The sequence below is a fragment of the Salvelinus fontinalis genome, unplaced genomic scaffold (genome assembly GCF_029448725.1).
Source record: "Salvelinus fontinalis isolate EN_2023a unplaced genomic scaffold, ASM2944872v1 scaffold_0071, whole genome shotgun sequence".
In the NCBI taxonomy this organism is placed as follows: domain Eukaryota; kingdom Metazoa; phylum Chordata; class Actinopteri; order Salmoniformes; family Salmonidae; genus Salvelinus; species Salvelinus fontinalis.
The window spans coordinates 431,000-458,957 of NW_026600280.1; the positions used below are offsets into that span (position 1 = coordinate 431,000).

Below are 27,958 nucleotides of genomic sequence, written 5' to 3' on the forward strand. Positions count from 1 at the left end.
TTTAAAAAACAAGAAAATGGTGCCGTCTGGTTTGTTTAATATACGGAATTTGAAATTATTTATACTTTTACTTTCCATACTTAAGTATATTTTAGCAATTACATTTACTTTGATACTTAAGTATATTTAAAATCAAACACTTTTAGACTTTTACTCAAGTAGTCTTTTACTGGGTGACTTGAGAAATGTTCTATGAAGGTATCTTTACTTTTACTCAAGTATGACAATTGGGTACTTTTTCCACCACTTGGGCCAGTAACCGAAAGGTTGCTGGATCGAATCCCTGAGCTGACATGGTAAACATCTGTAGTTCTGCCCCTGAACAAGGCAGTTAACCCACTGTTCCCCGGTAGGCCGTCATTGAAAATAAGAATTTGTTCTTAACTAACTTGCCTAGTTAAATAAATAAAGGTTAATTATAAATAGAAATGATTTATATTGTTATTTAAAATCACTTGGAGCTGATTTCCTGTTTTTTTTTACAGTCTATTATGTTTATTTGTTTTGCTCATTAAAACTTGGGGGGCCAAATAAAACCACCCGTGTGCCGCCAGTTGGGGAAACCTGGTTTATACTAAAGTCCAGTTGGGGGTGGTAATGCAACATATTGACCAACCGCCATTAAACCCCACCAAACATGGACAAGTCCTGTTGCGCTGTGGTATTCGGCGAACAGGAAGTTCCGGTCAGGCGTCAGCCATAATGAAAGCGGCAGAACTTGTTCTCTGAAGACGATAGCTCTTATGCCCGTTTCAAATGTTTTACTAAAAGGTATGTTATTGCACGTTTAAACTTTATAATATCGAAATAACATGCCAGGTCACAAATCCGTCCAGGTAGTATCGCGTTTGTTAATACAGGTTTTATGACTTGTTATTTTGTGCTAAACCGAGTGAAGAACGTGCTAAAAAATATTGTTAGTCATATAACGTTAGTTAGCTAGCTGACGTTAGACTTTGGGGTTTGTCAGAGTGAATGAATCTACATTATTTCGTCAATCTAATTGCATAAATAATCAATTGATTTGAGATTTCTGAGTTCGTTTGACATGTTTATTATTATTATTTCCATATGTAAATGAGCTGGTAAAATGGCGGCGCCTCTCGGTCTGAGTCAATAGACTTGCAGGCAGTGCGGCTGCACCAGAGAGACAGTTTCAGGGTTGTTTTACTGTTTAGAAGCAGAATGTAATGTTCATCTGATTTCTACATGTCACTGTAACAATATTCAGACACATTCAGTTTCTATATTTATCTATAATTGTTACTATGGTGTGATTGGGAAATACAATCGTTTTTGTGAGTGAAATAAGAAGAAAACAGTACATAGTTCTGCTTCAAACAAATTGCAGACTTGTATTAACTGCATAAATTACTAAATAAACAATTATGTGATTTAGGAAGTCTACTTTATATTAACTGCACTTAAGGAGTGAACATTATTTACAATTAAGGACCTCTGAAAGGAAAATGGATGGCCATCCTGTCAACCAAATATATTTGACCTAAACCCTCCGTGAATACTTGCTTTTGGACATTTTCTTCATTAAAAGAGGCCTGGTGGTTGGAGGAATAGTATTTGTTTGGACTAGGCCTAATCAACAACCAAATTACAGCACAGCCATTTGTTATGCAGCATTAAACAAGCTTGGGATTAACACATGCAGAGCAGGCCCGGTGCTCAGTGTTGGAAAAACCTTTTGCAGTGTGTAATACGGCCTAGTTGTATTTACACCATCCCAGCAACTATCCTAGAAATACAGTATAACTTAGCTCTGTGCTTCTCCCAGCATGCACTTCGTATCCTATAGACTATGGATCATTTGATTGACACCACACTAAATAGCCTATACTGTAGTCACACTTGGTATTGTGCGCCCAGCAGAGAATCAGATGACATCGGCCACACATTGATATATTTAAGCATCAAGGCCAGAGGGGGTTTGTTATATAGCCAATATACCAGGGATAAGGGCTGTTGTAGAGGGCCTGGATACAGCCCTTATCCCTGATATATTGGACACATACCACAAACCCCTGAGTAGCCTTATTGCTATTATAAACTAGTTACCAATGTAATTAGAACAGTAAAAAGGAATGTTTTATGGTATACGGTCTAATATACCATGGCTGCCAGTGTAACGGATGTGAAATGGCTAGCTAGTTAGCGGTGGTGCGCGCTAATAGTGTTTCAATCGGTTACGTCACTCGCTTTGAGACCTTGAAATAGTGGTTCCCCTTGCTCTGCAAGGGCCGCGGCCTTTGTGGCGCGATGAGTAACGCTGCTTCGTGGGTGACGGTTGTTGATTTGTGCAGAAGGTCCCTGGTTCGTGCCCGTGGCGAGGGGACTGTCTAAAGTTATACTGTTACATCAGCCAATCAGTGTTCAGGGCAGGAACCACCCATCAATTACAAATGACATGACCCTCTTCTGGACTAGATTAAAACAATACTAAACGCTCCACTTGACTGAAATTGAAAAAGCATAACCCTCATTTTCCTCCAGGTAACCATTCTGGACATTTAGATCCATCTCTTACGTTGGGTCATTTAAAGTCGGAACTTTCTGTCTAATGTTTTGAATGAATGTTTTGTTGTCAATGCTTAGCTACCTGATCTGTTGAAATTAGAGAATTGAACAATATTTAAAAAATATATATTTTTAGAGAATATAGAAAGTGACAGATCTGTCAAGAGAATAACTTGTTTCCATTTCTCTTTATTACTACTTGCCGACTCAGATTAAGTCTGAGGAGGGTAACATCAACAGTGAGGACAAACCCAGCCTGCCTCTCTCCTTCCACACTGAGTAGAAACCTACAGTCACTGGGTCCTGATTGTGACAGTGGAGCCCAGTTTGCACGGCAGGATCCAGAGATGGCATCAATGAAGCTGGAAGACTGCAGTCAAACACTGGAGCTGAATGTCAACATTAAAGATGAAGAAGAGGAGGAGAAGATTAGGACAACTGTTAGTCATGGTAAGAGCAGGTTCTCTCTATAAGTTATCGTCATAAATTAGAGCTCCATAAGTTATGACCAGTCTATTGCTAGGTTGAATTCTGTAATTCTGACATCACACATCTCTGAACAACTGGGTTATCTGGAGTGACTAAAGAAGTGAAGTAGACAAACTGCCAGTGTTTTAAAGTTCTATGAAATGTGTCTGTATAGTTTCTAACCCTTGTGATAGTGAGTGGATGATGACACGCCCCTTTTTAGAATAGTTTTATTCCCCTGTATTTTACAGCCTACTGATAAGAATACATGTGTCACCCGGTACAGCCAGAAGAGGACCGGCCACCCCTCAGAGCCTGGTTCCTTTCTAGGTTTCATCCTTTCTAGGGAGTTTTTCTATCCACTGTGCTTCTACATCTGCATTGCTTGCTCTTTGGGGTTTTAGTCTGGGTTTCTGTAAAGCACTTATACATGTCACCTTTATTTTATGAAACCCTTTTTACATCAGCAGTTGTCACAAAGTTCTTTACAGAAACCCAGCATAAAACCCCAAAGAGCAAGCTATGCAGATGTAGCTTCATAAAATACATTTGACATGAAAATCACACCAACAGACTGGTTCTTCTGATGTTGTTTACACAGGAGACCATGTTGAGACATTCTCTCCATCCAGAGAGCATCAGCAGGAAGATCAGAGAGCTAAGAGGTCTCACCACTGCCCACGTTGTGAGGAGATTTTCCCAATTCTATCAAAGCTAAAAGTACACTTAAAAATACACACAGGAGAGAATCTGTATTCCTGTACTGACTGTGGGAAGAGATTCACAACATCAAGGGCTCTGAAACTTCATCAGAGAGTGCACACAGGAGAGAAGCCTTACTACTGCTCGTACTGTGGGGAGAGTTACTCTCAACAGAGCAACTTCAAAAAACACCAACGTCTACACACAGGAGAGAAGCCTTACTCCTGCTGTGACTGTGGAAAATGTTTTACAACATCATCTGAGTTAACAGTTCATCAGAGAACACACACTGGAGAAAAGCCTTACATCTGCTCTGACTGTGGGAAGAGTTTCTCTCACCTGTGTAACTTTAAAGCACACCAACGTATACATTCAGGAGAGAAGCCATACTCCTGCTCTGACTGTGGGAAAAGTTTCTCCCGATTGTATACCTTAAAGTCACATGGACGTACCCATACAGGAAAGAAGCCTTACTCCTGTTCTGACTGTAGGAAGAGTTTCTCACACCAGGGTAGCTTTAAAGCACACCAACGTATACACACAGGAGAGAAGCCTTACTCTTGCTTTGACTGTGGGAAGAGTTTCTCTCAACAGAGCAACTTAAAAACACACCAACGTATACACACAGGAGAGAAGCCTTACTACTGCTCTGACTGTGGGAAGAGTTTCTCTCAAGAGAGCAACTTAAAAACACACCAACGTAAACATAAAGGAGAGAAGCCTTACTACTGCTCTGTCTGTGAGAAGAGTTTCTCTCTTCAGAACCAATTAAAAACACACCAATGTATACATAAAGGAGAGAAGCCTCGTCAGTTCTCTCAGACCAGCTGAGATTTAAATGCAGTGATAGAGTGATTTTAATCTTCAGGACTTCAGGACAATGTCCTGAATGTCCTTGAGTGGCCCAGCCAGAGCCCGGACTTGAACCCGAATGAACATCTCTAAATTGACCTGAAAATAGCTGTGCAGCGACGCTCCTCATCCAACCTGACAGAGTTTTAGAGAATCTGCAGAGAAGAAGGGGTGAAACTCCTCAAATACAGGTTTGCCAAGCTTGTAGCATCATACCCAAGAAGACTCGGGTCTGTAATCACTGCCAAACGTGCTTCAACAAAGTACTAAGTAAAGGGTCTGAATACTTATGTAAATGTGAAATTTGAGTTTTTAAACAAAAATACATCTAAAAACCTGTTTTTGCTTTGTGTAAATTGATGAGGGGGGGAAAAAACTGGCCAGTTACCAGGAAAGCGCCTCATCCATCCACCACCACTACCAAACCTTGAACCAGCTGCTAAAAAAAGGTAGCTAATCAGGAGAAAAGGATAATAAAATGTATTCAGACCTGGAAATAGGAGTTTCCTTTCACATGATACAGAGGGAGAACTAATGTACAGGATTTCACATTTGCACATAAGTTGTTGAATAGTTTAAACTGTTGTAGCGGAAGTTGAGTTTTAGCAACCCATTATCGAGTGACAGGTTCAGGTTGTCCAAATACACTGAACAAAAGTATAAAACGCAACATGTAAAGTGTTGGTCCCACGTTTCATGAGCTGAAATAAAACATCCCAGAAATGTTCTAAATACATTAAAAGCTTATTTCTCTCAAATGTTGTGCGCACATTTGTTTACGTCCCTGTTAATGAGCATTTCTCCTTTGCCATGATAATCCATCCACAGGTATGGCATATCAAGAAGCTGATTTAAACAGCATGATCATTACACTGGTGCACCTTGTGCTTTGGACAATAAAAGGACACTTTATTAAAATGTGCAGTTTTGTAACAATGCCACAGATGTCTCAAGGTTTGTGGTTGGCTTGCTGACTGCAAGAATGTCCACCAGAGCTATTTCCAGATAATTTAATGTTAATTTCTCTACCATCAGCTGCCTCCAATGTAATTTTCAGAGAATTTGGCGGTTTGTCCAACCGGCCTCACAACCGCAGACCACATGTAACCATGCCAGCCATGACCTCCACCTCCAGCTTCTTCACCTGCGAGATTGTCGGGGGGCTGAGGAGTATTTCTGTCTGTAATAAAGCAATTTCTATCTCCTAGAGATGAACGTACTTTGGTGTGAAAAGTGCAAATCAATCCCAGAACAACAGCAAAGGACCTTGTGAAGATGCTGGAGGAAACGCGTACATCTATCCACAGTAAAACAAGTCCTATATCGACAACCTGAAAGGCCGCTCAGCAAGGAAGAAGCCACTGCTCCATAACTGCCATAAAAAAGCCAGACTACGGTTTGCAACTGCACATGGGGACAAAGATGGTACTTTTTGGAGAAACGTCCTCTGGTCTGATGAAACAATAATATAACTGTTTGGCCATAACGACCATTGTTATGTTTGAAGGAAAAAGGGGGAGGCTTGCAAGCCGAAGAACACCATCCCAACCGTGAAACACTGGGGTGGCAGCATCATGTTGCTTTGCTGCAGGAGGGACTGCTGCACTTCACAAAATAGATGGCATCAAGAGGAAGGGAAATTATGTGGATATATTGAAGCAACATCTCAAGACATCAGTCAGGAAGTTAAAGCTTGGTCGCAAATGGGTCTTCCAAATGGACAATGACCCCAAGCATACTTCCAAAGTTGTGGCAAAGTGGCTTAAGGACAACACAGTCAAGGTATTGGAGTGGCCATCACAAAGCCCTGACCTCAATCCTATAGAAAATTTGTGTGCAGAACTGATAAAGCGTGTGCGAGCAAGGAGGCCTACAAACCTGACTCAGTTACACCAGCTCTGTCAGGAGGAATGGGCCAAAATTCACCCAACTTATTGTGGGAAGCTTGTGGAAGGGTACCCAAAACGTTTGACCCAAGTGAAAAAAATTAAAGGCAATGCTACCAAATACTAATTGAGTGTATGTAAACTTCTGACCCACTGGAAATGTGATGAAAGAAATAAAATCTAAAATAAATCATTATCTCTGCTATTATTCTGACATTTCACATTCTTAAAATAAAGTGGTGATCCTAATTGACCTAAGACGGGAATTTTTTACCAGGATTAAATGTCAGGAATTGAGTTCCAATATATTTGGCTAAGGTGTATGTAAACTTCCGACTTAAGTCGGGAAACAGGAAGTTCCGGGCAGGCTTTAGACACAATGAAGTCTGCGGAACTGTGCTCTGAAGACGATAGCGCGTGTGTCCGTTTCAAAAGTATTACTAAAGGTATGTAATAGCACGTTTTAACGTTCTAATATCGAAAGAGCATGTCGTAACATGTTAGGTAATAAATCCGTCAAGGTATTAACGCGTTTGTTAAAGGTTTTATGACGTGTTATTTTTGTGCTAAACATAGTGAGGATAGAACGTGATTAAAAACGATTTTATCTAGCTAGTTAAGTTTAGACTTTGGGGTTTGTCAGAGTGAATGAATGTACATTATTTCGTCAATGTAATTTCATAAAGAATCAATTGATTTCACATGTATTAATACATGTTCATGAGCTGGTAAAATGGCGGCGCTTCTCGGTCTGAGTCAATAGACTTGCAGGCTGTGCGGCTGCACCAGAGAGACAGTTTCAGGGTTGTTTTACTGTTTAGAAGCAGAATGTCATGTTCATCTGATTTCTACATGTCACTGTAACAATATTCAGACACATTCAGTTTCTATATGTATCTATAATTGTTACTGTGGTGTGAATGGGAAATACAATCGGGTGCGAGTGAAATAGTGGAAAATATTACATAGTGCTGCCTCAAACTGCAACGTTGTATTAATTGTTTATTTCGTAATTTATGCATTAACGTGCATTTGAGTAAGTCTGCTTAAGCTTAACTGCACGTAGAGTGAACATTTTTAATAATGGTTACATGGAGAAAAATCGATATCTGAAAGAAAAATGGAGGCCGCCCTGTCAGCAAAATATATTAGACATAAACCCTCCCTGAACGCTTGAAAAAAAAAGCCCCCTCTATACCCCAAAATAATTATTAAAACAAAGTGGATAGTAGAGAACATGTCTACCGTTTACCCTCACTTCTTGACAGACCAGAGCCTTTAGATATGCCATTTTAGAAACTGTTCTTCGTCCTGTAAGCGTTGCATGGCAACGCAGGAATGTTGATAGCGTACAGTGCTACGGGCCAGATGTTTGTGGGTTCGCAGACCACCGTGAACAAGAGTAGGGGTGTATATATCTCTTATGGTAAAATCATTCCATTAATCTATCGTCGTATTTGCAGGTCTGAGGGGGAAAAATCCTTTTATAAACATTTCATGCAAGTCTACGTCATTTTACGTGTTAGCCAAATATGTTTTATTTCCACACAGGCTAAGAATGGAGAGATGCCTATGTGTTCATCTTATATTTCTCTAATGCCAAATCAATGTGTCTCATTTACAACGAAACTGTCCCTGTTTGCAAATAACTAAATGTGAGACCATCTGACATGATTGGTGGGCGGGAGGTCCAGTATAAACACAAACTCACTTCCTTGACAACAGCTCTGCTCCGTTAAGCGCAGAAGTATAAAAGCCCGGATGTCTGCGGAAGATGCATCTGCAGTAAATACTGTATGGCCACTTCAGATATCGGATTGACCATCCAGTCTTTTAGCAGAGAAATGTACATCTCTCACTGCTGGCTACTCTCATTCTGTGTCTTTAACCCAACAAGTATTTCCCTAAAAGCTGTCTGGGTTTATTTAAACGTCTTCTATTGTACAGAAGCTAAATAGCTTAATCAATTGATAGTGACAGAATTAGATCACTTCCCAAGAAAAGTCATTTGTTTTGTCTCCTGGGCTATAGAGGGTCATATCTCAGCCTCTGAATGTCAAAGAAATGAAACTGATATGCATCTCAGTCATGTCTTTCCTGGTAGTTTTACAGCTTGTTTGTAGCATAAAGCAGCGTGGACCAAAACACTGTTATAGACCACTTTATATAATCAGATCCGTTTTATTTTCTTCATGTTAATCTAACAAGGGGCCTGTGCTTTTTTGACATCTTCAACAAAAGAGGCCTATGGTACCCCCTCTCATACCCCCTCACACCCCCTCAAGTGGAGTCTGGGTTTTAATTCAACAGCCCTTCACTGACATGGAGGTAGTCTATTTAAAGAGTACATGGTGGGTGGAGGAATAGGCTACTCCGCGCGCAAGATTGTGTGTATTTTTTGGGACTTGGCCTAATCAACAAAAAAATCTGAAGAAACCTTTCACTCTCTTCCTCACAGCACAGCCATTGGTTAGGATAAGCCAACACAGCACAGCCATTGGTTAAGATGACACAGTACAGCAATTGGTTAGGATAGGCCAACACAGCACAGCCATTGGTTAGGCAGCATTAAATAAAAAGTTTTGTCTCAACAAGCACAGAGCAGGCCGTTGCTCGGGGTTGGAATAACCTTTGCAGTGTGTAATACGGCCTAGTTGTATTTACACCATCCCAGCAACTATCCTAGAAATACAGTATAACTTAGCTCTGTGCTTCTCCCAGCATGCACTTCGTATCCTATAGCCCAGGGCTCTCCAACCCTGTTCCTGGAGAGCTACAGTCCTGTAGGCTTTCGCTCCAACCCTAATCTAGCACACCTGATTCTATAAACTGAACCACTGGGGTTGGAGTGAGAACCTACAGGAGGGTATCTCTCCAGGAACATGGTTGGAGTTAAAACCTACAGGAGGGTATCTCTCCAGGAACATGGTTGGAGTTAACCTACAGGAGGGTAGCTCTCCAGGAACATGTGTAACAGGGTTTTATTGGTGATTCCCCTTGCCACTTTATTGTTAAGCTAATGGGTTTTTGGTGTTAGTTTTGTCTTGCCTTCACCTACTCAACATGGCATCTTATTGGCTGGTTTGCGTAGCTTGCTTACGAGGGAGGATGTTTCAGTTAGAATCGTCCCAGTGAACAAGCACCAAACCAGCGGTAAGTTGTTGGTTGCAAAGCACTGTACGTCAAAAGTGATTTTTATACTCCCAAGTGATGATTTAAATGTACAATTTATATACATTTGTTTGTAAATGTTATTCGAACATCACACATAAGATGCAGTGTTTTTTGGAGAATATTGGTTGTGCATTTTGGTTGTAAAGAATTCCCGCCAGTACTAGCTAGCAACTTACTGTGTCTGGTGGGGGGGTTCATATATTTTGTACAGTGCGTGAGTGCAGAGTTGGATGGTGAGCCGTGCATCGCATGACGTGCAATTTTGTGCTGTTCCTACCAGAAGAAATCTCCATGACTGGTGCAACACGTTGGAATTCGTGTCGAGGATTGATTGTACACAACGCAAGAAGAGTACTGTTACACATGGTTGGAGTTAAAACCTACAGGAGGGAAGCTCTCCAGGAACATGGTTGGAGTTAAACCTACAGGAGGGTAGCTCTCCAGAAACATGGTTGGAGTTAAAACCTACAGGAGGGAAGCTCTCCAGGAACAGGGTTGTAGTAAAAACCTACAGGAGGGTAGCTCTCCAGGAACAGGGTTGGAGTTAAAACCTACAGGAGGGCAGCTCTCCAGGAACAGGGTTGGAGTTAAAACCTACAGGAGGGTAGCTCTCCAGGAACATGGTTGTAGTGTGAACCTACAGGAGGGCAGCTCTCCAGAACATGGTTGGAGTGTGAACCTACAGGAGGGCAGCTCTCCAGGAACAGGGTTGGAGTTAAAACCTACAGGAGGGCAGCTCTCCAGGAACAGGGTTGGAGTTAAAACCTACAGGAGGGCAGCTCTCCAGGAACAGGGTTGGAGTTAAAACCTACAGGAGGGTAGCTCTCCAGGAACAGGGTTGGACAGCCCTGCTTTAGCCAATAGGCTATGGATCATTTGATTGACACCACACTAAATAGCCTATAGGCACACTTGATATTGCACGCCCAGCAGAGAATCAGAGATGAGGAGCGGCATCGGGCACATTGATATATAGCCAATCAGCGTTCAGGGTTCGAACCACTCAGTTTATAAAGCCTAATAAGCAACTAATTGTAAAACACTGAGAAATATTGACATTTCATCAATTACAAATGACATGACCCTCTTCTGGACTAGATTAAAACAATACTCAACCCTCTCCTTGACTGAAATTGAAAAAGTATAACCCTTATTTTCCTCCAGGTAACCATTCTGGACATTTAGATCCATCTCTTACTTTGGGTCATTTAAAGTCTGAACTTTCTGTCTAATGTTTTGAATTAATGTTTTGTTGTCAATGTTTAACTACCTGATCTATTGTAATGAGAGAATTGAACAACAAAAAAGATAATACATTTTTGGAGGACAAAGAAAGCGCCAGAACTTTCAAGATTGTTTTCTGTTTGTCTTTATTACTACAGGCTGACTCAGATTAAGTCTGAGGCCGGTAACATCAACAGTGAGGACAAACCCAGCCTGCCTCTCTCCTTCCACACTGAGTCCAAACCTACAGTCACTGGGTCCTGATTGTGACAGTGGAGCCCAGTTTGCACTGCAGGATCCAGAGATGGCATCAGTGAAGCTGGAGGACTGCAGTCAAACACTGGAGCTGAATGTCAACATTAAAGATGAAGAAGAGGAGGAGGAGATTGGGTTCCTCATAAATTAGACTGAGTCATAAGAAGAGGTCGACCGATTGTGATTTTTCAATGCAGATACCGATTATTGGAGGACAAAAAAAGCCGATACCGATTAATCGGACGATTTATTAAAAAAACATTTATTTTTAAATATATATATATATATATCATACACACACACACACATTTTTGTAATAATGACATTTGCAACAATACTGAATGAACACTTTTATTTTAACTTAATATAATACAAAAATACACACACATGCACAGCTCTGAAGTGACAATGATTTTCTTCATATTGGTGTCCTTTAGTAGTGGTTTATTTGCATCAATTCGACCATGAAGGCCTGATTCACGCCAGTCTCCTCTGAACAGTTGATGTTGAGATGTCTGTTACTTGAACTCTGTGAAGCATTTATTTGGGCTGCAATCTGAGGTGCAGTTGACTGTAATGAATTTATCTTCTGCAGCAGAGGAAATTCTGGGTCTTCCTTTCCTGTGGCGGTCCTCACGAGAGTCAGTTTCATCATAGCGCTTGATGGGTTTTGTGACTGCACTTGAAGAAACGTTCAAAGTTCCTGAAATGTTCCGTATTGAGTGACCTTCATGTTTTAAATTAATGATGGACTTTCATTTATTCTTCCTTATTAGAGCTGTTCTTCTCATAATATGGACTTGGTATTTTACCAAATAGGGCTATCTTCTGTATACCACCCCTGCCTTGTCACAACACAGGTGATTGGCTCAAATGCATTTTAGAAGGAAACAAATTCCACAAATTAACTTTTAACAAGGCACACCTGACAATTGGAATGCATTCCAGGTGACTTCCTCATGAAGCTGGCTGAGAGAATGCAAAGCTTTCATCAAGGCAAAGGGTGGCTACTTTAAAGAATCTCACATTTTAAATATATTTTTGATGTCTTCACTATTATTATACAATGTAGAAAATAGTAAAAATAAAGAAAAACCCTGGAAGGAGTAGGTGTCCAAACTTTTGACTGGTATTGTATATCACACCAACTGACTGGTTCTTCTGATGTGTACACAGGAGACCGTGTTGAGACATTCTCTACATCCAGAGAGACACATCAGGAAGATCACAGAGCTAAGAGGTCTCACCACTGCCCACATTGTGAGAAGAATTTTCCAATTCTATCAAAGCTAAAAGTACACTTAAAAATACACACAGGAGACAATCTGTATTCCTGTACTGACTGCGGGAAGAGATTCACAACATCAAGGGCTCTGACACTTCATCAGAGAGTGCACACAGGAGAGAAGCCTTACTCCTGCTCGTACTGTGGAAAATGCTTCACAACATCATCTGAGTTAACAGTTCATCAGAGAACACACACTGGAGAAAAGCCTTACATCTGCTCTGACTGTGGGAAGAGTTTCTCCCACCTGTGTAACTTTAAAGCACACCAACGTATACATGCAGGAGAGAAGCCGTTCTCCTGCTCTGACTGTGGGAGGAGTTTCTCTCAACAGAACCATTTAAAATCACACCAACGTACACACACAGGAGAGAAGCCTTACTTCTGCTCTGACTGTAGGAAGAGTTTCTCCCACCTGTGTAACTTTAAAGCACACCAACGTATACATGCAGGAGAGAAGCTGTACTCCTGCTCTGACTGTGGGAAGAGTTTCTCTCAACAGAACCATTTAAAAGCACACCAACGTATACACACAGGAGAGAAGCCTTACTACTGCTCCGACTGTGGGAAGAGTTTCTCTCGATTGGATACCTTAAAATCACATGAACGTATACATACAGGAACGAAGCGTTACTACTGCTCTGACTGTAGGAAGAGTTTCTCCCACCAGGATATCTTAAAAAAACACCAACGTCTACACACCGGAGAAAAGTCTTACTCCTGCTCTGACTGTGGGAAGAGTTTCTCTCAACAAAACCATTTAAAAGCACACCAACGTATACACACAGGAGAGAAGCCTTACTACTGCTCTGTCTGTGGGAAGAGTTTCTCTCAACAGAGCAACTTAAAAACACACCAACGTAAACATAAAGGAGAGAAGCCTCGTCAGTTCTCTCAGACCAGCTAAGATTAAAATCACTCCATCACTCAATTTTTATCTCATTGCTTGACTTGGACTGAAATAGGTGCCGGTACTGTTTTATATTAAGCTTCCACCACATACATCATTCATAAGTAAATTATCTGTTATAGAATATAAATTGGTATGTGTTATTCACAGACATGTGGACTTAAACTTCATTGTGTTCTGTGACATTTTAATCACTGTGTTTTAGAGATGATCTCTTTATCTATGTATGTTTCTGTTGTGAGGTCACCACACGTCTAGCAGATTGAATTAGTCTGTCATAGGTTGTTATTCTATTCGTATTATACGGTCATTCATCAGTTCTGCCCTACAAAGGAAAATGTAAAACTCAATGATGTACTTTCTGCAGATTCAGTTTGTTATATTTTCCATGTTGTTAGAGAGTCAGGGGTTGTACATTGTTATTAAAATAACAAGAATGATCAAATTGCATCAGTCAATAGTTCTTTTTTTTTTACTACTACAGAATATTCAGTTTCAGAGAAGTATTTTTAACTATTGGAAAGGTACAAATTATTTGGACAAGTGGCAAAAAAAAACAATGTCAAGCCCTGACATACTTAAGAAGGTACAAACTGCACTTTATATACTAAAGTATGTGGACACCCCTACAAATTAGTGGACTCGGCTATTTCAGCCACACCCGTTGCTGACAGGTGTATAAAATCGAGCACACCGCCATGCAATCTCCATAGACAAACACTGGCAGTAGAATGGCCTTACTGAAGAGCTCAGTGACTTTCAAAGTGGCACCGTCATAGGATGCCACCTTTCCAACAAGTCAGTTTGTCAAATGTCTGCCGTGCTAGAGCTGCCCCGGTCAACTGTAAGTGCTGTTATTGTGAAGTGGAAACGTCTACGAGCAACATGGTCTCAGCCACAAAGTGGTAGTGCATAAAAATGGTCTGTCCTCGGTTGCAATACTCACTACCGAGTTCCAAACTGCCTCTGGAAGCAACGTCAGCACAAGAACTGTTTGTCTGGAGCTTCATGAAATGGGTTTCCATGGCCGAGCAGCCGCACACAAGCCTAAGATCACCGTGCGCAATGCTAAGCGTCGGCTGGAGTGGTGTAAAGCTTACCGCCATTGGACTCTGGAGCAGTGGAAACGCGTGTTCTCTAGAATGATAAATCACACCTTACCATCTGGCAGTCCGACGGACGAATCTGGGTTTGGCAGATGCTAGGAGAACGCTACCTGCCCGAATACATAGTGCCAACTGTAAAGTTTGGGGGGGGAATAATGGTCTGGGGCTGTTTTTCATGGTTTGGGCAAAACCCCTTAGTTCTAGTGAAGGGAAATCGTAATGCTACAGCATACAATGACATTCTAGATGATTCTGTGCTTCCAACTTTGTGGCAACAGTTTGTGGAATGTCCGGGTGGTAGTTGTCCCATGGACGATTTCTCCCCTCTCTCTCCAGCTCTTTCATAGTTACCATTGGCCTATTGGTTGCTTCTCGGTCTAATACCTTCCTTTCCCGGTCACTGAGTTTTGGTGGACGGCCTTCTCTAGTCAAAAGTAGCGGTTGTGCCATATTCTTTCCATTTATTTATTTATTTTTTAGAATGGATTTAACAGTGAGTTCTTGACCTACTGATGGTGTGGCTGCTATGACAACTGGCTGTTCAGACTGTACTCAGGCCTGTACTGACATGTGTGTCTGTAGCTGTAGGGTTCCCTATAAAGTGCATAGGGCCCAGGTAAAAAGTTGTGTATTGAGTTCAACACAGTGTTCATTTTCAGATACTTTCCGTCTTCCTTCTTCTATCCAGATCCAACCTTGAAGCATAATTCATCTCCCCAGTGTATGATAGCCATCTTCAATGAGCATGAATTCATGAGCTGTAATTACAGATTCCATATGGGGAGAGGCCACAGAACAGGGGATGAGGAGGAAGAGGGCTCCACAGAACAGATTCAATCAAATTTATCCTGCATTTGTCGCTCTCTCTCTCTCTCCATTTCTCTCTCTGTCACCCCTCTCTCTGTCTCTTCCTCTCTCCCTCCCTGTCTTCCTTTCTCCCTCCCAATCTCTCCCTCTCTCGTAACAACCATGTTAATTCAAGTAGTTGAACAATCAGGTGCTCTGAGTAATCTGCCGGAGGCTGAGTATTTCATATGATCTTAACCAGACATAAACAAATTCAATTCCTACAGCTTGATGGACAAAACGTGGTGTGTTTAATTCAAATAATCAGCACAAGGTAAGAAGTCTATCAGACCATGGGCCCTGATCAAAACAAGTAGTGAAGTCAGAGCTTGATTACAACCAAAACGCGTTTATTTGGCTCCCTCAGTTATGGCTTGACCAGTAAAAATAAGAACATGAACTCAGCAAAAAAAGAAACGTCTCTTTTTCAGGACCCTGTCTTTCAAAGATAATACCCTTATTGGCCTTCTTGCAACACCTGAGTTAAGAAAATATTTACTAAATAAACTAATACAACATATTGAATGCCAACCACCATTAAACCCACCGAAGAAGAAGAAGTCCTGTTGCGCTCTGATAGTCGGGGAACAGGAAGTTCCGGGCAGGCTCCAGCCACAATTGTTCTCTCAAGACGATAGCGTGTGTGTCCGTTTCAAAAGTATTACTAAAGGTATGCAATAGCACGTTTAAACTTTATAACATCTTAAGAACATGTCGTAACATGTTAGGTAACAAATCCGTCAAGGTATTATCGCGTTTGCTAAAGGTTTTATGACGTTATATTTGTGCTTAACCGAGTGAGTGAAGAACGTGATTAAATATAATTTTAGAAGTCACATTTAGTTAACGTTAGCGAAGCTAAGTTTAGACTTTTGGGTTTGTCAGAGTGAATGAATCTACATTATTTCGTCACTCTAATTTCATAAAGAATCAATTGATTTGAGATTTCTGAGTTCGTTTGACATGTTTATTATTATCATTTCCATATGTTAATGAGCTGGTAAAATGGCGGCGCCTCTCGGTCTGAGTCAATAGACTTGCAGGCAGTGCGGCTGCACCAGAGAGATAGTTTCAGGGTTGTTTTACTGTTTAGAAGCAGAATGTCATGTTCATCTGATTTCTACATGTCACTGTAACAACATTCAGACACATTCAGTTTCTATATTTATCTATAATTGTTACTGTGGTGTGAATGGGAAATACAATCTGTTTTTTTTGTGAGTGAAAGTGGAAAATAGTACATTGTTCTGCCTCAAACTGCAACCTTGTATTAATTGTTTACTTAGTAATTTGTGAATTTAGGAAGACTACTATAGATTAACTGCACTTAGGGAGTGGACATTATTTTTAATAAGGACATCTGAAAGGAAAATGGGTGGCTGTCCGGTCAACAAAATATATTAGACATAAACCCTCCCTGAACGCCGAAGAAGAAAAAAATCCCCTATAGCCAAAATAATAATTAAAACAAAGTGGATAGTAGAGAACATGTCTACCGTTTACCCTCACTTCTTGGACAGACCAGAGCCTTTAGATATGCCATTTTAGAAACTGTGCTTCATCCTGTAAGCATTACATGGCAACGCAGGAATGTTGATAGCGTACAGTGCTGCGGGCCAGATATTTGTGGGTTCGCAGACCATGGTGAACAAGAGTAGGGGTGTATATATCTCTTATGGTAAAATCATTCCATGAATCTATCATCATATTTGCAGGTCTGAGAAAAAAATTAGCCTTTTATAAACATTTCATGCAAGTCTACGTCATTTTATGTATTCGCAGAATCTTTTTTAATACCACACAGTCTAAGAATGGACAGACAGAGAGAGAGGCCTGTGTTCATCTCACATTTCTCCGATGCCAAATCAATGTGTCTCGTTTACAACGAATTGCATCTGAGACCATCTGATCATGGTACTTTAAATAGTTAGGCCTACATTTCCTCTCCAGACAGAGTAAAAACCAATTCATGTTTGATCCCGAAATGTGTTCGGAAGCTTCTTAGGGACAGTGTGACACAATTTCTGAACCCACGGAGGCAAAGGTCAAATCAATCTCTTAACGCATCGCCGTGTGCCTCTTCAAGTTTTGTAACAATGTGAAGGGCTCCGTATAGCTCCGCACTGACATGATTGGTGGGCGGTAGGTCCAGTATAAACACAAACTCACTTCCTTGACAACAGCTCTGCTCCGTTAAGCGCAAGAAGTATAAAAGCCCGGATGTCTGCGGAAGATGCATCTGCAGTAAATACTGTATGGCCACTTCAGATATCGGATTGACCATCCAGTCTTTTAGCAGAGAAATGTACATCTCTCACTGCTGGCTACTCTCATTCTGTGTCTTTAACCCAACAAGTATTTCCCTAAAAGCTGTCTGGGTTTAAACGTCTTCTATTGTACAGAAGCTAAATAGCTTAATCAATTGGTAGTGACAGAATTAGATCACTTCCCAAGAAAAGTCATTTGTTTTGTCTCCTGGGCTGTAGAAGGTTATATATCAGCCTCTGAATGTCAAAGAAACAAAGGAAAGTATTTCCTGGTAGTTTTACAGCTTGTTTGTAGCATAAAGCAGCGTGGACCAAAACACTGTTATAGGCCCCTTTTATATAATCAGATCAGTTTTATTTTCTTCATGTTAATCTAACAAGGGGCCTGTGCTTTTTGACATCTTCTTCACTAAAAGAGTCCTATGGCATAACCCCTCATACCGCCTCACACCCCCTCTCTTAACCCCTCACACCCCCTCTCGTACCCCCTCACCCCCCCTCAAGTGGAGTCTGGGTTTTAACTCAACAGCCCTTCACTGACATGGAGGTAGTCTATTTAGAGTGCATGGTGGGTGGAGGAATTGGCCAGTCCTCGTGCAAGATAGTGATTATGTTTTGGGGGGACTAGGTCTAATCAACAACAAAATGTGAAGAAACCTTTCACGCTCTTCCTCAACTGCCACCATAGGCCGACACAGCACAGCCATTGGTTAGGATAGGCCGACACAGCACAGCCATTGGTTAGGATAGGCCGACACAGCACAGCCATTGGTTGGGCAGCATTAAAAAAATATATATATTGGATCAACAAGCTGAGCAAGTCGGGGCTCAGGGTTGGAATAACCTTTGCAGTGTGTAATACAGCCTAGTTGTATTTACACCATCCCAGCAACTATCCTAGAACCACATTATAACTTTGCTCTGTGCTTCTCCCAGCATGCACTTCGTATTCTATAGACTATGGATCATTTGATTGACACCACACTAAATAGCCTATAGTTACACTTGGTATTGTGCGCCCAGCAGAGAATCAGAGATGAGGGGCGGCATCGGCCACATTGATATATTTAAGCAATAAGGCCAGAGGGGTTTGTTATATAGCCAATATACCAGGGATAAGGGCTGTTGTAGAGGGCCTGGATACAGCCCTTATCCCTGATATATTGGACACATACCACAAACCCCTGAGGTGCCTTATTGCTATTATAAACTGGTTACCAACGTAATTAGAACAGTAAAAAGGAATGTTTTGTCATACCCGTGATATATGGTGTGATATACCACGGCTGTCAGCCAATCAGCGTTCAGGGCTCAAATCACTCAGTTTATAAAGCCTAATAAGCAAGTAATTGTAAAACACTGAGAAATATTGACATGTCATCAATTACAGATGACATGACCCTCTTCTGGACTAGATTAAAACAATACTAAACCCTCCCCTTGACTGATATTGAAAAAGTATAACCCTTATTTTCCTCCAGGTAACCATTCTGGACATTTAGATCCATCTCTTACTTTGGGTCATTTAAAGTCTGAACTTTCTGTCTAATGTTTTGAATTAATGTTTTGTTGTCAATGTTTAACTACCTGATCTATTGTAATGAGAGAATTGAACAACAAAAAAGACAATACATTTTTGGAGGACAAAGAAAGCGCCAGAACTGTCAAGATTGTTTTCTGTTTGTCTTTATTACTACAGGCTGACTCAGATTAAGTCTGAGGCCGGTAACATCAACAGTGAGGACAAACCCAGCCTGCCTCTCTCCTTCCACACTGAGTCCAAACCTACAGTCACTGGGTCCTGATTGTGACAGTGGAGCCCAGTTTGCACTGCAGGATCCAGAGATGGCATCAGTGAAGCTGGAAGACTGCAGTCAAACACTGGAGCTGAATGTCAACATTAAAGATGAAGAAGAAGAGGAGAAGATTAGAACAACTGTTAGTCATGGTAAGAGCAGGTTCTATCTATAAATTATCTTCATAAATTAGACCTCCATAAGTTATGACCAGTCTATTGCTAGGTAGAATTCTGTAAATCTGTCTTCACATATCTCTGAACAACTGAGCTATCTGGAGTGTTCAGAGAGTAGACTAAAGAAGTGAAGTAGACAAACTGCCAGTGTTTTAAAGTTCTATGAAATGAGTCTGTAGTTACTAACCCTTGTGATGGTGAGTGGAGGATGATATGAAGTGAGTCTGTGTAATTACTAACCCTTGTGATAGTGAGTGGAGGATGATATGAAATGAGTCTGTGTAGTTACTAACCCTTGTGATGGTGAGTGGAGGATGATATGAATTGAGTCTGTGTAGTTACTAACCCTTGTGATAGTGAGTGGAGGATGATATGAAATGAGTCTGTGTAGTTACTAACCCTTGTGATGGTGAGTGGAGGATGATATGAAATGAGTCTGTAGTTACTAACCCTTATGATAGTGAGTGGAGGATGATATGAAATGAGTCTGTGTAGTTACTAACCCTTGTGATAGTGAGTGGAGGATGATATGAAATGAGTCTGTAGTTACTAACCCTGGTGATAGAGAGTGGAGGATGATATGAAATGAGTCTGTGTAGTTACTAACCCTTGTGACAGTGAGTGGAGGATGATATGAAATGAGTCTGTGTAGTTACTAACCCTTGTGATAGTGAGTGGAGGATGATATGAAATGAGTCTGTGTAGTTACTAACCCTTGTGACAGTGAGTGGAGGATGACACGCCCCTTTTTAGCTTTCATCTCTTACCCACTTTTAGAATAGTTTTATTCCCCTGTATTGTACAGCCTACTGATATGAATACATATGTCACCCGGTACAGACAGAAGAGGACTGGCCACCCCTCAGAGCCTGGTTCCTCTCTAGGTTTCTTCCTTCTAGGGAGTTTTTCTAACCACTGTGCTTCTACATCTGCATTGCTTGCTCTTTGGGGTTTTAGTCTGGGTTTCTGTTCAGCACTTATACATGTCACATTTATTTTATGAAGCCCTTTTTACATCAGAAGTTGTCACAAAGTTCTTTACAGATACCCAGCCTAAAACCCCAAAGAGCAACCTATGCAGATGTAGCTTGATAAAATAAGTACAGTAGCAGTCAAACGTTTGGACACACTGTTAGGGTTCGTTGGTTCCTTCCTTCCTTGTCAATCATTGGTTCATTGGTGAAATTAGCATTATGACAATATCTTTAATTAAATCATTCAAAAACCTTTATTAACTTCATATGGCTGTAATCCCGGAAACGGGATCGATATGACAACAGCCAGTGAAAGTGCAGGGCGCCAAATTCAAAAAACAGAAATCTCATAATTAAAATTCCTCAGACAACCTTTGATCTTCATCAGATGACACTCATAGGACTTCATGTTACACAATACATGTATCTTTTGTTTGATAAAGTTCATATTTATATAAAAAAATCTGAGTTTACATTGGCGCGTTACATTCACTAGTTCCAAAAACATCCAGTGATTTTGCATAGCCACATCGATTCAACAGAAATACTCATCATAAATGTAGATGATTATACAAGTAATACACATGGAATTATAGATATACCTCTCCTTAATGCAACCGCTGTGTCAGATTTAAAAAAAAAAAAAAAATTCAGGAAAAAGCAAACCATGCAATAATCTGGGACGGCGCTCAGAACAATAGTCAAATTAGCCGCCATGTTGGAGTCAACAGAAACCAGAAATTACATGATAAATGTTTGCTTAACTTTGATGATCTACATCAGAATGCAGTTTTAGGAATCCCAGGTCCACAATAAATGCTTGATTTGTTCGATAAAGTCTGTTATTTATGTCCAACTAGCTACTTTGGTTAGAGCGTTTGGTAAACAATTCCAAAGTCACAAAGCGCGTCCATTATAACGTGACGAAATGTCCAAAAGTTCCGTAACAGTCAGTAGAAACATGTCAAACAATGTATTGAATCAATTTTAAGATTGTTGTTAACCTACATCTTGAATAACGTTCCAACCGGAGAATTACATTGACTTCAGTTGAGCGATGGAACGGAGCTGCCTCTCACGTGAACGCGCTTGGTCAAAGCATGGCCAGCTCATTGCAGTGGTGACTCATTCCTGTCTCCTTCGGCCCCCCTTCACATTAGAGTCATCAGACAAAGTTCTATTGACTGTTGACATCTAGTGGAAGCCGTAGGAAGTGAAAACTCCATATTACATACAAAAACCATATCTCGCTGTAATTTCAATGGGACCTTGGTTGAAAAACTACCAGCCCCAGAAAAAATCCAAACAGGAAGTGGAACTTCTCAGGTTTTTGCCTGCCATATGAGTTCTGTTATACTCACAGACATAATTCAAACAGTTTTAGAAACTTCAGAGTGTTTTCTATCCAATACTAATAATAATATGCATATATTAGCAACTATGACTGAGGAGCAGGCCGTTTACTCTGGGCACCCCTGTGCACCTTTCATCCAAGCTACTCAATACTGCCCCTGCAGCCATAAGAAGTTAATGCAATTGCAAACAGAAGTTGACCAACAGGAACATAGCATGAATGTTGCTGAGTAAGTTCTGCATCCAACAAAAGGTCTCCAGTGGTTTTATTAAACCCTAAGTCGCACCCAGGTGATGTCACTGACTACATCATCATCCTCTACTCCTGGGACCAAAACCATGCCTACAAAGCTGTAAAAACAGGGCCTTTATTAGCTAAACACTTATCAGTAAATGTCCCCTTCCCCCAAAGTTGATTCCTTGTGGAATGTTTGCCTAGTCTTATCTCCTTCACTCCCCTGCAGAGTTCTGTCTAGGTCACACATTTCTAAAGGGGCCTCTTTATAATGAGGCAGAAAGAGAGAGAACTAAAATACAACTGTAGAACAATACTACATTTCTACAATGAATATATATATATATAGTTAATCCGTAGTCTAAAACCCTATCACTGTAAGGAGGGAGGGGGTCTTATAACCCCTCCCCTTCTATTAATAAAACATAAGCTTAATCAATTATTCTAATACATCAAACATTTGTACAGCCCCAAATCATGACCCTAGGTGAATCCTGACAACACCTACTCATTCAAGTGTTTTTCTTTATTTTTTACTATTTTCTACATTGTAGAATAATAGTGAAGACATCAAAACTATGAAATAACACACATGGAATCATGCAATAACCAAAATAGTGTTAAACAAATCAAAATATATTTTGTATTCAAAGTAGCCACCCTTTGCCTTGATAACAACTTTGCACCCTTTTGGTATTACAAAGTAGAAAATAGTTAAAGAAAAACCCTTGAATGAGTAGGTGTCCAAACTTGTGATACTGTATATCACACCAACTGACTGGTTCTTCTGATGTTGTTCACACAGGAGACCATGTTGAGACATTCTCTACATCCAGAGAGCAACAGCAGGAAGATCACAGAGCTAAGAGATCTCAACACTGCCCACATTGTGAGGAGATTTTCCCATTTCTATCAAAGCTAAAAATACACTTAAAAATCCACACAGGAGAGAATCTCTATTCCTGTACTGACTCTGGGGAGAGATTCACAACATCAAAGGCTCTGACAATTCATCAGAGAGTGCACACAGAAGAGAAACCTTACTCCTGCTCGTACTGCGGGAAGAGTTTCTCTCAACAGACCAACTTAAAAAAACACCAACGTCTACACACAGGAGAGAAGCCTTACTCCTGCTGTGACTGTGGCAAATGCTTTACAACATCATCTGAGCTAACAGTTCATCAGAGAACACACACTGGAGAAAAGCCTTTCATCTGCTCTGACTGTGGGAAGAGTTTCTCCCACCAGAGTAGCTTTAAAGCACACCAACGTATACATACAGGAGAGAAGCCATACTCCTGCTCTGACTGTGGAAAGAATTTTTCCCGATTGGGTACCTTAAAATTGCATGAACATATACACACAGGAATTAAGCCTTACTCCTGCTCTGACTGTAGGAAAAGTTTCTCCCACCAGGGTAGCTTTAAAGCACACCAACGTATACATACGGGAGAGAAGCCGTACTCCTGTTCTGACTGTGGGAAGAATTTCTCCCGATTGGGTACCTTAAAATCGCATGAACGTATACATACAGGAAAGAAGCCTTACTACTGCTCCGACTGTGGGAAGAGTTTCTCTCAACGGAACCATTTAAAATCACATGAACGTGTACACATAGAAAAGAAGGCATGCTCCTGCTCTGACTGTGGAAAATGCTTCACAACATCATTTGATCTGAAAGTTCACCAGAGAACACACACTGGAGAAAAGCCTTATGTCTGCTCTGACTGTGGGAAGAGTTTCTATCAACAGAGCAGCTTCAAGATACACCAACGTCTACACACAGGAGAGAAGCCTTACTCCTGCTGTGACTGTGGAAAATGCTTCACAACATTATCTGATCTAAAAGTTCATCAGAGAACACACACTGGAGAAAAGCCTTTCATCTGCTCTGACTGTGGGAAGAGTTTCTCTCAACAGAGTAGCTTCAAGAAACACCAACGTCTACACACAGGAGAGAAGCCTTACTCTTGCTGTGACTGTGGAAAATGCTTCACAACATCATCTGATCTAAAAGTTCATCTGAGAACACACACTGGAGAAAAGCCTTACATCTGCTCTGACTGTGGGAAGAGTTTCTCTCAACAGAACCATTTAAACACACACCAACGTATACACACAGGAGAGAAGCCTTACTACTGCTCTGTCTGTGGGAAGAGTTTCTCTCAACAGAGCAACTTAAAAACACACCGACGTATACATAAAGGAGAGAAGCCTCGTCAGTTCTCTCAGACCAGCTAAGATTAAAATTAAGTGATGAAGGGATTTTAATCTCATTGCTTGACTTGGACTGAAATAGGTGCCGGAACTCTTTTTAGGGGAAACCCTTTTGAGCAATCAGAGTCTTACAAACGTGCAGCGGGAAAGGCTGCACACCCTTCCTAAGAAGGTCTGATTCCGACAGATAACCGGCGAACGAAGGCATTCACACGTAAATACATTCATGATTTCTTACTCCAAATGGGCTGCGGTTCGTCTGCAAGTATATGATTACTGTGAGAATAGTTTCTAAAATGTATCAATGATAAGTGTTGCTTTTTCTCTCTCTCTCTCTCCTTTTGTTAAACAACCCCCCACTATATCGTATCAGTCCACTAGGGACCTTTTCTCATGTATTAAGTGTGAATGTTTATCCTGTGTTATCATTTAGGTAGCTAGTAAATAAATATTTAAACCCATTTGTGTCGTGCTGAATCATACGTTAGGCTGGGTTTTTTGCAGATGCAGGAGGTTACGACAGTTCAGAATGATGATATGAGACGAGGTTTTGATTAATACGTTGACTGTTTTATGGTTGGGATAGGTAAATACCTTTTTAGAGTTTAATTGCTAATGAGTTAATTGTTACATGATTAATTTAATCGGGTAACAATTAAACAGAGTTAGTTGATTTAGATACATAACAGTCATCAGATTAATGAAAGTAAAGTCATGACAATTGTGTGTGGATTTCTCGTCAGTCTGGATGCAATCAGGCTACCAAAAGCGCATACAATGAGTGATGTCATCAGCACTCCCACAAGTCTCCAGAAAACTTGTTTTGTGACCGAGAGGCTCCTTTTCAGTATAACGTTGGAGGAAATACGTTCCTAGTATGTGGGGAATTTGTTTGCTGGCTTCATAAATACTAGTCAATTAGCTAATATTTAGGAAATAATATTTTTTGTTTGGCTAGTTATGCTAACCTGTTTGCAATCTCTTTAGCATTGCTTGCTAGCTACAGAGGCTAGTTAGCTACAGTAGTTAGCAACTGCCATCAGTTGTGTTATTATCATATGTTGCCTTTTCCACTGTTTTTAGAATGCACTTATATAAAGGTTCAATTTAAAAATAAAAAAATGCAAATGTTAAAATCCTGTACATTAGATGTCAAAATACATTTTTTAAATCCTTTTCTCCTGCCTTTTTCTGGTACAAGGTTTAGTGGTGGTGGACAGTTGGGCTGCTTTCCTGGTGCCTGGCCAGCTTTCAGTGCTTGTATAAACATTTTGATAGACAGCTATCTCTCACTCTCCATTGCCCAGGACATGTCGAGACTTGACAGTTCATGCAGGTTTAGTAGTCCCTACAGGACGCCCAATCACAGCCGGATGTGATGCAGCATGGATTTGAACCAGGTACGGCCTCTTGCACTGAGATGCAGTGTTTTAGATCACTGCGCCACTCGGGAGTTGATGGAAGTCATTTAAACTGTTGTAGCGGATGTTGATTTTAGCAACCCATTATTGACTGACAGGTTCAGGTTGTCCAACTACACTGATGAAAAGTATAAAACGCAGCATGTAAAGTGTTGGTCCCACATTTCATGAGCTGAAATAAAAAATCCCAGAAATGTTCTAAATACACTAAAAGCTTATTTCTCTCAAATGTTGTGCGCACATTTGTTTACGTCCCTGTTAATGAGCGTTTCTCCTTTGCCAAGATAATCCATCCACAGGTGTGGCATATCAAGAAGCTGATTAAACAGCATGATCATTACACATGTGTACCTTGTGCTTTGGACAATAAAAGGCCACTTTATTAAAATGTGCAGTTTTGTCACAACACAATGCCACAGATGTCTCAAGGTTTGCCGGAACGTGCAGTTGACATGCTGACTGCAAGAATGTCCACCAGAGCTACCATCAGCTGCCTCCAATGTCATTTTTAGAGAATTTGGCAGTTTGTCCAACCAGCCTCACAACTGTAAACCATGTGTAACCACACCAGCCCATGACCTCCACATCCGGCTTCTTCACCTGTGGGATCGTCGGGGGGCTGACGAGTATTTCTGTCTGTAATAAAGCCTTTTTGTGGGGGAAAAACTCATTCTGATTGGCTGGGCCTGGCTCCCCAGGTGGTGGGCCTATGCCCTCCAAGGCCCACCCAGGCTGAGCCCCTGCCCAGTCATGTGAAATCCACAGGTTAGGGCTTAAATTGACTGATTTTCTCGTATGAACTGTAACTCAGAAAAGTCTTAGAAATTGTTGCGTTTTATATTGTACCTCAGATATATACAGTTGAAGTCAGAAGTTTACATACACTTTAGCCAAACACATTTAAACTCAGTTTTTCACTATTCCTGACATTTAATCCTAGTAAAGATTCCCTGTCTTAGGTCAGTTAGGATCCCCACTTTATTTTAAGAATGTGAAATGTCAGAATAATAGTAGAGAGAATGATTTATTTCAGCTTTTATTTCTTTCATCACATTCCCAGTGGGTCAGAAGTTTACACACACTCGATTAGTATTTGGTAGCATTTTCTTTAAACTGTTTAACTTGGGTCAAATGTTTTGGGTAGCCTTCCACAAGCTTCCCTCAATAAGTTGGGTGAATTTTGGCCCATTCCTGCTGACAGAGCTGGTGTAACTGAGTCAGGTTTGTAGGCCTCCTTGCTCACACACGCTTTTTCAGTTCTGCCCACAAATTTTCTGTAGGATTGAGGTCAGGGCTTTGTGATGACCTTCACTTTGTTGTCCTTAAGCCATTTTGCCACAACTGGAAGTATGCTTGGGGTCATTGTCCATTTGGAAGACCAATTGCGACCAAGCTTTAACTTCCTGACTGATGTCTTGAGATGTTGCTTCAATATATCCACATAATTTTACTTCCTCATGATGCCATGTATTTTGTGAAGTGCACCAGTCCCTCCTGCAGCAAAGCACCCCCACAACATGCTGCCAACCCTGTGCTTCATGGTTGGGATGGTGTCTTCAGCTTGCAAGGATCCCACTTTTTCCTCCAAACATAATGATGGTCATTATGTCCAAACAGTTCCACTTTTGTTTCATCAGAACAGAGAACATTTCTCCAAAAAGTACCATCTTTGTCCCCATGTGCAGTTGCAAACCGTAGTCTGTCTTTTTTATAGCGGTTTTGGAGCAGTGGCCTCTACCTTGCTGAGCGGCCTTTCAGGTTATGTCGATATAGGACTGGTTTTTACTGTGGATAGATACTTTTGTACCTGTTTTCTCCAGCATCTTCACAAGGTCCTTTGCTGTTGTCCTGGGATTGATTTGCACTTTCGCACCAAAGTACGTTCATCTCTAGGAGACAGAACGCGTCTCCTTCCTGAGTGGTATGATGGCTGCGTTGTCCCATGGTGTTTATACTTGCGTACTATTGTTTGTACAGATGAACGTGATACTTTCAGTCATTTGGGAATTGCTCCCAAGGATGAACCAGACTTGTGGAGGTCTACAATTTTTTTATGAAGTCCTTGCTGATTTATTTTGATTTTCCGGTGATGTCAAGCAAAGATGTACTGAGTTTGAAGGGAGGCCTTGAACTACATCCACAGGATGTCAGAAGCTATCAGAAGCTTCTAAAGCCATGACATAATTTTCTGGAATTTTCCAAGCTGTTTAAAGGCACAGTCAACATAGTGTATGTAAACTTCTGACCCACTGGATTTGTGGTACAGTGAATTATAAGTGAAA

At 40.9% G+C, this 27,958-nt stretch overlaps 2 protein-coding genes across 5 annotated transcripts; both read left to right on the top strand.

Moving 5' to 3' along the window:
• Positions 1-675: 675 nt before the first annotated feature.
• On the top strand, positions 676-26,071 carry LOC129842858 (zinc finger protein 239-like). 4 transcript variants are annotated; one of them, XM_055911552.1, is made up of 4 exons: positions 676-771; positions 2,741-2,979; positions 3,599-6,883; positions 10,994-12,196. In XM_055911552.1, the coding sequence occupies exons 2-3, from the start codon at positions 2,877-2,879 to the stop codon at positions 4,528-4,530; spliced, it is 1,035 nt and encodes a 344-aa protein (XP_055767527.1). In that variant the 5' UTR covers positions 676-771; positions 2,741-2,876; the 3' UTR covers positions 4,531-6,883; positions 10,994-12,196. The 4 variants fall into 4 exon arrangements, with proteins under 4 accessions (XP_055767527.1, XP_055767524.1, XP_055767525.1 ...); XM_055911549.1 differs by lacking the exons at positions 3,599-6,883; positions 10,994-12,196 and adding an exon at positions 22,844-26,071; XM_055911550.1 differs by lacking the exons at positions 676-771; positions 2,741-2,979; positions 3,599-6,883; positions 10,994-12,196 and adding exons at positions 15,803-15,907; positions 19,204-19,452; positions 22,844-26,071.
• On the top strand, positions 12,179-13,738 carry LOC129842860 (gastrula zinc finger protein xLCGF3.1-like; the record flags this gene model as incomplete). Its single annotated transcript, XM_055911553.1, has 1 exon — positions 12,179-13,738. A coding segment is annotated over one exon (1,104 nt), but the record flags the coding sequence as incomplete, so codon positions are not given.
• Positions 26,072-27,958: the final 1,887 nt, after the last annotated feature.